Source organism: Uloborus diversus, chromosome 1, assembly GCF_026930045.1.
Source record: "Uloborus diversus isolate 005 chromosome 1, Udiv.v.3.1, whole genome shotgun sequence".
NCBI classification, from domain to species: domain Eukaryota; kingdom Metazoa; phylum Arthropoda; class Arachnida; order Araneae; family Uloboridae; genus Uloborus; species Uloborus diversus.
Genome location: NC_072731.1, coordinates 67765082 through 67777117, shown reverse-complemented (window position 1 = coordinate 67777117; position 12036 = coordinate 67765082). Strand labels below are relative to the sequence as shown.

The 12036-nt window shown below is 34.6% G+C and overlaps 1 protein-coding gene across 1 annotated transcript in view; it reads left to right on the top strand.

The window, feature by feature from the left end:
• Positions 1-12036, top strand: part of LOC129230244 (N-acetyl-D-glucosamine kinase-like) — a 68485-nt gene that overhangs the window by 24672 nt on the left and 31777 nt on the right. Inside the window, 1 exon segment of the mRNA XM_054864648.1 lies at positions 3426-3536. Coding sequence (XP_054720623.1) covers positions 3426-3536 — 111 coding nt within the window.

The window sequence follows — 12036 nt, the reverse complement described above, 5'->3', positions numbered from 1 at the left end:
GAAAACAAAAAGACACTACACTAAAAGGTAAGCTGTGTAAGAAAATTTTGGGATATGAGACCTAACTGCAGCTTTTTACAATATGAATTTTCATAAAAAAAATGGAGTGACGGAAATAAAAGCAATATTGCTTCAATCATCAATTTTTATAGAAATAATTTGAAGCGTACGTAAAAATTAAAAAAAAAAAAAAGGGATCTAAAAAAATGTTGATAAAAATGAAAAAGTAAAATTTTAAAAATAAATTTTGAAATTTATTTTTCTGGATCGTGTTTATAATTCCCTCCAAGGTTTCAAATCGTTACGGTAAAAAATCTAAAATAAATGCAGCAAAAAAAATTTGAATGATTATGGAAGCAATTCAAGTTTTATTAACATGTACAAATATTTATATTTTACAAATACAAATATTAATATTCTACAAATATTTATATTTTATGTCATATTCTGATACACGCATGAAATAAAAATTAATGCTTTTTTTTTTAATTTTTGTTCAAAATGGAACATAGGAAGAGGTAAGTACAACTTATTGTAAAATTATGACTTTTACACATTAAAAATTAGGTTTTTGTGTTAATTTTCATTCTTTTTGTGCAATAATGACTACATGTTTTATTTGCTTTGTGTAAAATTTAACATTCCCTATACCGTTTTGAACATTGCAGTAAAAATTAAAGCAGGGATAGCCAACTCAAGCACTCAAAGTGCTACGCATTGCCCAATTTTCCAATAGGCAGGGTAGGCAGCTGCGTAGGGCAAAAAAAATTTCAGGAGCGGCAAATTTTACTTTAACCACACATTTTTTAAATGAATATTTTATTCCAGAAAGTAAAATACTAGCATTCTTTCATTTTTCACACAGACAATTTTTTCTTGTCCTCATATTATATAATAGCGAATGATTGAGTAACGCTCCTGACGTCATCAACAATGAAACGCGCTCTTATGGCATGATAATTGGATAATATTTTTTGGTAATGTTTCACCCTTGACGGGCTTTGACAAATTTTAACATTTCTGTGTTAAACCAATGCAGCTCATGCACATGGGTGGATACGGGATTTCATTTTTTTTTTTTTGGGGGGGGGGGGGTTATGCTCAAGAATGTTGTCTTACAATTTTCTTCTACGAACAACACCCCCCTCACTGTAAAAAATCTTCAAATATACAAACAAAAATCATTGAAATCATAAAAAAGATAAATCATAATAAATTTTTTCATTTGTTTTTCACTATAAAATTTTTCAAAATATTCTTTATTCTAGTGTAAGTTTAAAAATTAAATTGTTGTTGCTGGCAACTGACTGAGTATTCTTGAATGGCCTGGTCAAGTCAGCCAAAGTCTTGACGAAAGGTGGTAAACTTATTTTGTGCAGGTACACTCCCTAAAAAAATTACTTTTTCTATTTTTCCAAGCAATTTGAGACCAGTTTGGGGAAGGAAAAGACTTTGTTTAAGGCATTCAGTGACATTATCAAAACATATATATTTACGTCTTCGGTTTACTGCAGTCATGCGAATGTCAATGGGGAGTCAACCTAAAAAAAAAAATCAGTGGTGTGATTGAATTACTGATTTTTTTTTTGGGGGGGGGGGAGGGGGTATCGTTTTTTTACGCCATTTTTCTTGGGGGATGGGAACTTCTGTAATGACAAAAACATGTGCAGTTGAGCACGTTCTAGGGTTCTGCATGTGAAGGGGCCCCCACGGGTTTGTTGTGTTTACAGTCCTAAAATTTTTAAATCGGGCCCTGTTAGAAACTGAAGTGAAGAGAATTCCAAGTGTATGATAATTGTGATGCATGAGAAATTGTCAGAACACTGTAAAATAAAATTGAATTTAGTTGGAATTTGAAAAAGGCGCTGTAATGCCTAGATATTTTTGACTCTGTAGTTTTCTTGTAGTTTTAGCAAAATAAATGTTTTTTATGAAGAAAAGGTGATCTTATTGGATTCTAGCACCCGGCATTGATTAATGCAGTCCTGATAAAGTAATTCATCGTTAGAATTTCAGTTTGTATTCAACAGGTCCTCCATCCGAGTACAGTCCTCTCAATAACACGAAGTCCCAAATTACCAGCTAAAACTTTTCAAGTTATTGGTAGTTTGAGTTATGGGAAATTTCCACAACAGTATCAAGAGTTTGGAACCTGATGAAACCTTAAAGATAAAGGAATATTCGAGTTCTAAACTTCGGGATAACGGGATTCGACTATACCTTGACTCTTTACTACCATTTCCCTTTTTATTATTATTATTTTATTTTTTTTTGTTGAGATGTTTAGATTCTTCTCAATTTAATCAATCTGTCTTATTCACAACTTCCCTGTACTTTGCTAGTAATCTTTTTTTAATTGTGACCTTCTTGCATCCTGGCAAGATGTTCTATGAGCATATTTAACCCTAGACATTTTTTGCACTAGGTGACCAAAATATGTTGTGCATTTAAATAGGATCTCACTATGAAAAATTTTCATAAACTCCACCAAAACAATTTTGTAAGATTTCATTCTTTTCTTTTTTTTCCATCAAGCCTTTTCTTCTCTTAAATCTATGCCATACGCCCAATGTATTTCTTGATCTTATAAGGTTATTGTATTAAAAAAAAATTTAGTTCCTAGTTTTGGGAAACTAGATTTTGAATGCCTCATAACTAAAGACTAAAAAATAACATTTTATTTTATCTTGTGAGATGGCTGAGTGGTGTAGTGAGGATGCATTGGTCTGTCATACCCAAAGATGCAGGTTCAAACCTGGCTCTAACCCAGGCCCATCCCCCTTAAATGATCAAGTTTTAGCCAAAAGCTGGGTTTCGGGGACATATTTAAAAAAAATCGTACCGAGCACCCTATTTGAGCCCAAAAATTTTGCTTTGACCCTTCTTTTGGATAATGACTCCCTCCTAAACTAAAAGGGTTTTGGTTTCGGCTTGATTCGGCCCTTGCTTCAATCTGTAGATTTTCAAGGTGCAGAAAATCAACAGCGTCCATGTCATGCGTTTATGCAACATATAAGATCCTCTAAATATTAATTTTGCCTTGAATATTCTTGGCAAAATGAAATTCACTGTGCAGTTTGGCATTAAAGAGAGTCCAGGTGCCTCCATCTGGTGACTTAACTGGGCATCAAAGCTCTTGTGCTGATGACTGTCTACCAATAGAGGTGCCATATAAAAGAATGAATGCTACATCTTGAGTTTAGGATGGATTTACTCCTTGATTGTAGCTAAGTTTGAGCCTACGTCTTTGGATGCACTAGGTCTCTGAATGATGGAAAACTAATATGGGACCCCATTATAAACAACAAAAAACATTTTCTGTTTGATTGTTACCAAGAATTAAAATATTAATTCCATTGTTACTTAAGGTTGGAATATGTAACAAATTTGACGGAAATTCTAATGATGTGCTGAAAATATTTTAGGAGGCTTGGTTTTGATTGCTGGAACGGGGTCTAATTCTTTGCTTGTTAATCCTGATGGGACTACTGGTCGCTGTGGTGGATGGGGACATTTACTGGGAGATGAAGCATCAGGTATGACTTTTGTTCCCGTAAACTATTATTATTTAGTGAATATGTTACTTTAAAGGTGTGAAATCTGGTAAATGACGACATTAGTCCTAGAATATCAACATTCACATACGAAAGTCACAGTAGGAAGATAGAATGTTTCATGTGAATCATGGTAAAAGTCGACATTCTCCAACATCAACGTTGAAATGTCTTCTGCTTGCAAATGCTCTGTATTTCTGTTTCATTGATTAAATCTTCAGCTTCATCGATTTCTTTTTCATGAGCTGTGCAAATAATTGTATAATTGGTAGTTTCTTGTTCCTTATCATCATAAAGCCGTTCATCGATACAACTATCTTACTTCCTTTCAGCCAGGTAGTTTGAAAACTATTTTTAATTTCAAAATGTTACTTTCTTTTTATTTCTGCATTTGAGGTTTATTTCGATTGTTTTTTATTGCTTATGGTTTAAGCTCCCTCCTTGATTCAGCAAGTTTTATGCATAGCATTTTCAATATTTATTTTTTGTACTTGGGAGAATCAAAAAAATCAAAAATGTAGTATCTTAATCCAAAACATGTGTACTTAGATCAAAACACATTAAATACTTTTTGCAAAAAAAAAAAAATAAATAAATAAATAAAAAAAAATAAACCAATATCCTTAGTAAAGAATTTATTTTCCTTCTCCATAAAACAAATAAGCATAACTTTAACCACAAAACTATGTTTATGTTGACTGTGCGAATCAAATGTACAGGGTGCGGCAAGCAATTTGCGATGTAACTTTATTAAAAAAAATTAACAAATCACAAAAAGTAATAATATGAGAAGACCTTTAGCAACTAATACATTAATTGGTTTCAAACTGGCAGCTTTTTGAAGTAATACAGAGATACAACTGCTTGTTGCAATTTGCATTCAAGGGCTGCAAGTCCTTTAATTAATCCTATTCCCTACAAAAGCAAATTGGTTTAGAGAAGCCAAACTTATGTGTAGTTTAGGGTAAACCTTTGAATCTAAAACAGGCTATACAGTGTAATAAATGGGATTAAGGTCTAGCGAGTAAGTAGATCGTTCACTCTAAAGATGATAACATGTCAAAAGCAATGCGCCTTGCATCACTGTCTTTTTGGCCTTATGAACGGGTGTGGAGTCAAATTGAAATGTCCAGTTTACAATGCTGTGCGCAGGTGCACTTAGGTCCACAGAAGTACAACAGCTTCTAAAATGTCCTTCTGGTACACTTTTTGATTCATTTTATGGCCCTCATCCACAAAAAACCAGAGATTTTTTTATCTCTTGTGCTGATTCCATCACAGACAACCCCTGGTTTCAGATTTTGGCAATGTTTAATATTTTCTAAGGAGATTGGAGTGTCTACAAACCGAATCGTATTGTTCTGGGGGTTATGAGCTCGTTGAATGGTAAATCGGTGAAATGTACCTTTTCCAGCGTGGATTTGCGGTTCGTTTCAAATGTTTCTGGCATCTTTGGAGTCATATGAATGCCTGAACTTTTTGGAACTCGTAAAACTTCTATTTGACCTGTTTTTGCCCTTAGTCGCACTTGTTGGACAATAATTACCTATCTTACAGACAACTTCTCTCGTGGAAACCCAAGGATTTCATTGCACTCACTTTTGGATGACTTGACGATTAGCTGAAATGTTCATTGTTAGTTTTTGTACACTTTCCGGACATCAATTATAATTTCCAAGCCACTTGAAGCCGCATAACCCCATCAAATACTGTTTGCCGAGACACAACAAGAAAACGAACTGTCATTCTACTTGATTAAACAACTTGAAAATAACAGGTCTTTAGCTTAAAATGGTAAGAAAACCTAAAAACAATACATAAACTAAGAGATATGTTGTAAACTATTTTCTAATAACCATTCAATGATGGAATCTTTGCCCGAGTGTTTTTTTTTTGGGGGGGGGGGGGGCCTGCCTGCCGTGCTAAGCACAAAAGTGGAATCTGCAGTTGAGCTCAAGCTGAGATATTGGGTTTTAAAGTTTGGCTTTTCCATATATTTGTTTCAGATGTCTTTTTTTTTCAGATTTAATTTTAAAGATAGTTCCTGATCAAATGACCCTACAACATTTTATTTGTTAAGTAAAATACGAAACAGAGAAAAACTTTGTTATAATAACTCAGTTTTGTTCAAAAGTGCAGGTATAACTACTTTTACTACTGAGCTTAGCACTTCCGTTTGAACAAACTGAAACCACAGTTCATATTTTGATTCAGCTTTAAGAAACCATTACGCAGTTTTGGTTTGGGGTTTCTGTTGGAAAGAAAAAGAAAAACCAATTTAGTTTTGATTTGGACTTAGACTGGATTGGAAAAAATCTAAACTCGATAGCTTTCATTTTCAGACAGTCAAGTTAAATTGTAAGTAAGGGAGATATTATACCTATTTTTCTTTCAAACAATATTAATCATGAAATACACCGACAGCTCAGTCATTTCCAGCCGAGGACTGCAGTTTCATGCTTATTAGCACTCAGCTCGGCATAAGAAAGTGACTGAGTCCTTGAAACTGCAGTCCTCGGCTGGAAATGACTGAGCTGGCGGTATATTTCATAGAAGACTGGAAGCTGGCTAACATAACACCAATCTTCAAGAAGGGGTCTAAAGGTATTGCTGGGAATTATAGGCCTGTAAGTTTGACTTCGGTGATGTAGCGATGTGCGTAATACAATGACTCGAGGCGGATACAAACCAGACATGTTTATTAAGCTACGGACGATCACATACTACGCGGGCGGGAACCGCCGACTGTGTAGAGACACAACTGGCACATGCGCAATAGGCACAAGTGTGACGTATGCGACATCTTCCCCTGTAAAAATAAAAAAGCACAGAACATACAATATTACAAGAAACAATTAAAGAGAGTTTATAAGTCCAGTCTATTAGGTGGCCTGACAATGCGGCCCGATTTGGTTTGAACAAGTTTGGGAGAAAGTTCGGAGAGTTTTGTTGGTGAGGTGTGTCTTAGAGCTGGTGAAGTTACTGGAGGTGGAGGCGATGAATGGACTTCTGCAGGTGACTTGTCGAACTTAAAGTCAACAAAACTTTTATGGGAAACAGGAAGGTCTGCTAATGTTGGGGCTACTTGAATAGTGTTTCGTCGGAATACTTGCTCTCCACTTTTAATGATAGCGGATCTTGAATTTACCATTTTTTCTACCTCTCCTCCGATCCATCTTTTATGATCTTTTTGCACTCTGACGTGATCACCAGGACTGATTGTATAAGCGGGATCTTTTGTATGTCGATTAGCGAATTCTGTCTTTTTAATCCGTGCTGCTTCCAGTAATGCAGACGCATTTTCAACAACTTTTGGCATTAGAGCTTCTTTAGTAGTGGGCAGAAGTGATCTGGTTTTTCTGCTCATTAAGCGTTGATTGGTGGACATGAGATTGTTTTCTCTTGGAGTGTTACGGATATTTAACAGAGCTAAAGCAATGTCTGTGTTATTTTTATAACATTTTTGAAGAACAGTTTTTGCTGCTTGAACAGCTCTTTCTGCTAAGCCATTCGATTGAGCATGATATGGACTGGAGGTTTCTCTTTTTATATCCCAGTCTTTTAGAAATGCTTTGAAAGGTCTGGAAGAAAATTGGGGTCCATTATCTGATTCCAAGACTTCGGGAATTCCGTGTACAGAAAACCACCTTTTTAACACTTTTATGCAGTCGTAAGAAGTAGAACTTTTCAATTTTTGAAAGTCGTAGAACCCGGAATAACTATCTGCGATAACAATATATATTTTTTTATTAAACTCGAAAAGATCTGAACCAACCCTTTGAAATGGGTATTCAGGTATAGGCTTCATCAAAACCGGTTCTTTTTGTTTGTTTGGTTGATGTGACTGACAAATCGTACACTTTTTAATCATTTCTTCAATGTCATGGCACATCATGTACCAATAAAAAGATTCTCTTGCTCTTCGAAGCGAGCTTTGGATACCCATGTGCCCCTGATGAAGTTGATTTAGCAATTTATTCTGCAAAGATTTTGGTACAACTATTCTTTCATCTTTGAAAATTAGTTCATCATAAATTGATAGTTCCTCTCTAAAGTTCCAGTACTTTTGCAACTCTGGTGGCACCCTAGCTTTTTCATCGGGCCACCCAAATTCGATAATTTTTTTAAGTTCATTTAATTCAAAGTCATTTTCTGTCTCAGTTTTAAAATCTGTTAATGCCTTTTCAGACATAGGCATTACGATATGTACTACGTAAGTATCATTATCATCATTATCATCTTTAGTTTCTAGACAATCTCGACTAAATATGTCTGCAACAGGAATGGATTTACCCTCTTTGTAAATTATTTTAGGGTTATATTGTAAGATATCGTAGAAAATTCTTTGAAGCCGTGGTGGGCCCTGATTAATTGTTTTTTTTCCAATAATTTCTAACGGTTTGTGATCAGTTTCAATTGTTACTTCTTTCCCATAAATGTACTGGTGGAATTTTTCGCACCCAAATAAAATGGCTAACGCCTCTTTTTCAATTTGGGGGTAATTTCTTTGAGTTTTTGTCAAAGATTTAGTGGCATAAGCGATTGGTTTACTATTTTGACTTAACACTGCACCGAGTGCTGATAAACTCGCATCAACGGTTACAGTAACCGGGTCATTAACATTATAATAACCTAATACAGGTGCAGACGATACTAGTTTTTTTATTTTAATGAATGCATCATTTTGTTCTTTAGCCCATTCCCACACAATTTCTTTCTCTAAAAGTTTTCTTAATGGTTCGGTAACATGCGAAAAATTTGGAAGAAATTTCCCCAGATAATTTGCCATCCCGAGAAATCTACGCAATTCTTTAATACCAGTGGGTGTTTTGATGTTTTCAATAGCTTTAACTTTATCGGGGTCCGGAGCAATACCATTTTCATTAAGAACATGTCCTAAGAATTTAACTTCGTTAGAAAACAAAATACATTTTTCTTTATTTAAACGTAACCCTGCCAAATAAAGTTTTTTCATAACTTTTTCTACTATGCCATTCAATTGTTTTTCATTTTCAGCGTATAACAAAATATCATCCATAGAACATTCGACATTCTCAAAATCTTTCAATAATTCTGACATTTTCTGCTGATAAATTTCAGGTGCAGAAACTAACCCAAATGGAATTCTTTTGTAAGTGTACCTTCCCCAGGGGGTATTAACTGTTAGGTATTTTGAAGTTTTATCAGTGACTCGTATTTGCCAAAAACCTCGTTTACAATCTAATAATGCAAAACATTTTGCTCCTTTAATTTTTACAGCAATTTCCTCAACAGTTCTTAACGGAAAATGACGTCTTTTTACATGCTTATTTAATTTGGAAGGATCAATACACACTCTTAATTTACCATTTTTTCTAACAATTACTAATTAGACCGGGATCTGAAGGGGGTTGAGCATGCATGGAAAGGCTGACGCAATATTATTTCTAATTATTGTTACAGGCACGATGGTGATTATGAAACCACATGTCGTCGCCCCCCTGGGTGGTCGACAACCCCGGGGGAGGGGAAAGCAGTGGGGGGGAGCCATTTACTAAAACACTCATAACTCGCGAACTATTTGAGATAAAACACTGAAAAAAGTGGCAATTGACGCAACAAAACAAGGGTTTCATAAAAGCTAAATATGGTTATGAACCTATCTTTGTTGGTTTCTGAGTAAAATTCCATTTTTCGCAAACAAGCAAAATTTTTGAATAAAATGCGCAAAACAAACTTTTTTTGACCAAAATAAATTCCAAATCAAAATTGTTTGATTTTTTTTTTCAAATAAAGTCCTAAATATCATTATTCAGTTTGTTAAAACTATTTAATTACTGTTAACGCGTTGGAAAACAAAATGACAGTAGCAAGCTCGAACACGATTTGCAGTATAGTTCAGGATCTGAAGGGGGGTTTTGAATATGGAGACCTGACGCAAATTATTTCTGATTAATGTCACAGGCACTATAGTAATTATGAAACAACATATTGTCGCCCCCCTTCCCTGGGTGGTCGACAACCCCGGGGGAGGGGGGGAAAGCAGTGGGGGGGGAGCCGTTTGCTAAAACACTCATAACTCGCGAACTATTTGAAATAAAACACTGAAAATAGTGGCAATCGACGCAACAAAGCAAGGGCTTCATAAAAGCTAAATATGACTATGATCATATCTTTGTTAGTTTCTGAGTAAAATTCTATTTTTCACAAACAAGCAAAAATCTTGAATAATATACGCATTTTTTTTTTTTTTTCAAATTATCAAAATTATTTAACTGTTTAGGGAACCAATAAAATCTGAAATATCATTATCAAGTTTGTTTAAAATTACTTAATTATTATCAAAGCGTTGAAATGTGAAATTTAAGCAAGCTCAAAAAGCATTTGAGGTAATTCACAAAAAAAAAAGAAAAAAAATTGCGGAATGTTTCTTGAAGACGCGATATAAACCAAAGAAAATTTTGTGGCTCTCCTGTTTTGGCGGTTTTATTTTGTAATATTATCAAAACAATGTCCCAGTTAAGTAATTACTTAATTATTTAACCTTTAACGCATTATAGCTTCTTAGTATGGGTCACAATGGCACTTTTAAAAAAATTAAAACATGCAAGTTTGCAAGTACGAAGTAATTACGGAAAGGATAAACTATCAGGATAACCCTTTTGCAGATTTTACGCCTAGTTATGAAATATAGTGAGCGAGGCTATTACCACATAAACACCATCAAAATTTCAGTGGAACGTTAAAGAAAATGTGAATAGTCTCTTATCCAGAGAAGTCCTGCATGGCAATGTCTTCAATAGCGACTTCAAAACAGCAAAAGAAAACCAAAAAAACATTTAACCTGGGAAACGTTAGCTCAAAAGTGATGTTAGTACATCTAAAAATCATTTCCATACAATAAGCCCAATGCTAGGTTAGGTTCATCAGGATGGTCCACTGAAGCAAAGCGAGAGGTCCGATTTCGTGAATGTAATTGAAAATCATACTTCTTGCAGCAAAACTCTAGAAGAAGCACCCTATTTTAAGAACAAAGTTCAAGTTATCGATGGAATGACTCTGATCCATAATGTCCCAAACACTACTTTCAAATGCAGCAAAGATTTTGCGGGTCTCCAAATGAAAAATAATAAAATTTTCTCTCCAATAGTTAAACTACACGAGTGGACCTTAAACAGGATCGGTACATCTCACTGTCGTTTTCATAACTTGAAAACCAGAAGTTCAGGAAAGTCTCCTTCGCTTATAAAAAAAATCACTAGGTACTAAACCAGTGGTTTCGTGTCATAGCCATTCCTGAAAATAAAAGGAACCTTTAAAAGTACATTTCAGAGTTTGTAATATATAACATATCCGTTCCTGCAGCCAAACAGTTTCTGGTGTCTGGTAACTCTGAAAACGAAAATGAATATTATTTAAAATCTGAGAGTCAAGTAATAAATTTCTCTGAAATGCCCGAGTCCAACCAAGACGAAGAACGACACAGAATCTATCTTCCTACATATGATTCAGTGCAAAATAGGGGAAAAAGTAACTAATAGTTTATAGATCAGAAACTAATGAATTCTTATTGGCAATCTTTGTTAAAGGAACAGAGGTTGCCATTTTATGTGCTGATGTTGTGGAAAGGAAAAGAGCTTTAGGATGGCATCAATCTTCAGGAGCACTTACGGAAAAAAACATCTAAAATTTTACAAGCTTTTGATGCATTTTCCGACTGCGATTCAACAAGTAAAATAGGAACAAAAAAATATGCTTTCTGTTTACCAAAAAAGTCGGAAACTTTTTTGTACACTAGAGTTATCATTAAAACAATATCTGAGTGCTTCAGAATTTCAACTGTTAGAAGCTGTATTATAAAAAAAATTGTCAAGAAAATAGGTATTTCTTGCGAATGCAACCATTACACAATAATTTCTTGTCATTTCCATCAGAAATAAATATAATATCAACTCTCTACCATGCCCCTGCAATTATTTAAAGCATGTGCTAAGAAGTATTGCTCCCCTGTACTTTAGCAGTGCCTTTAGATGTAACCAAGTTTGGGTTTCACTTGAATGAAAATAAAACAATAAAGCCCCACACCTTATGATGCAGCCAGTGTTACCAGAGAGTTTAATTCCACCCTGTGAAGGCAAGAACTGTAAATAATCTTGTAAATGTTTTATTAATAATTCATCTTGCTGTAAATACTGTGCTGTTAAGGCTAAAGCAAAAACCCATAAACTACAGTCTCGGAAGAGAACGATTCAACAGAACAATTACAAGCCAACAAAAAGAGTGCAATGAAACACAAGAAAGAGTGCAAACAAAATGATCCAGCTTTCAGAAGTTCTGATATATTAATGTTTTATGTATGCATATTGATATTCTGCAATTATTTTTTAATACGTATTATTTTACTAATTTTATTTAATTAGTTCTTTTAGAACTCTAGTGTACAAGGGCGCCCATATAGAGGGGCAAGAGGGGGCTCGAGTCCCCCCCCCCTTTGAAATTAGAA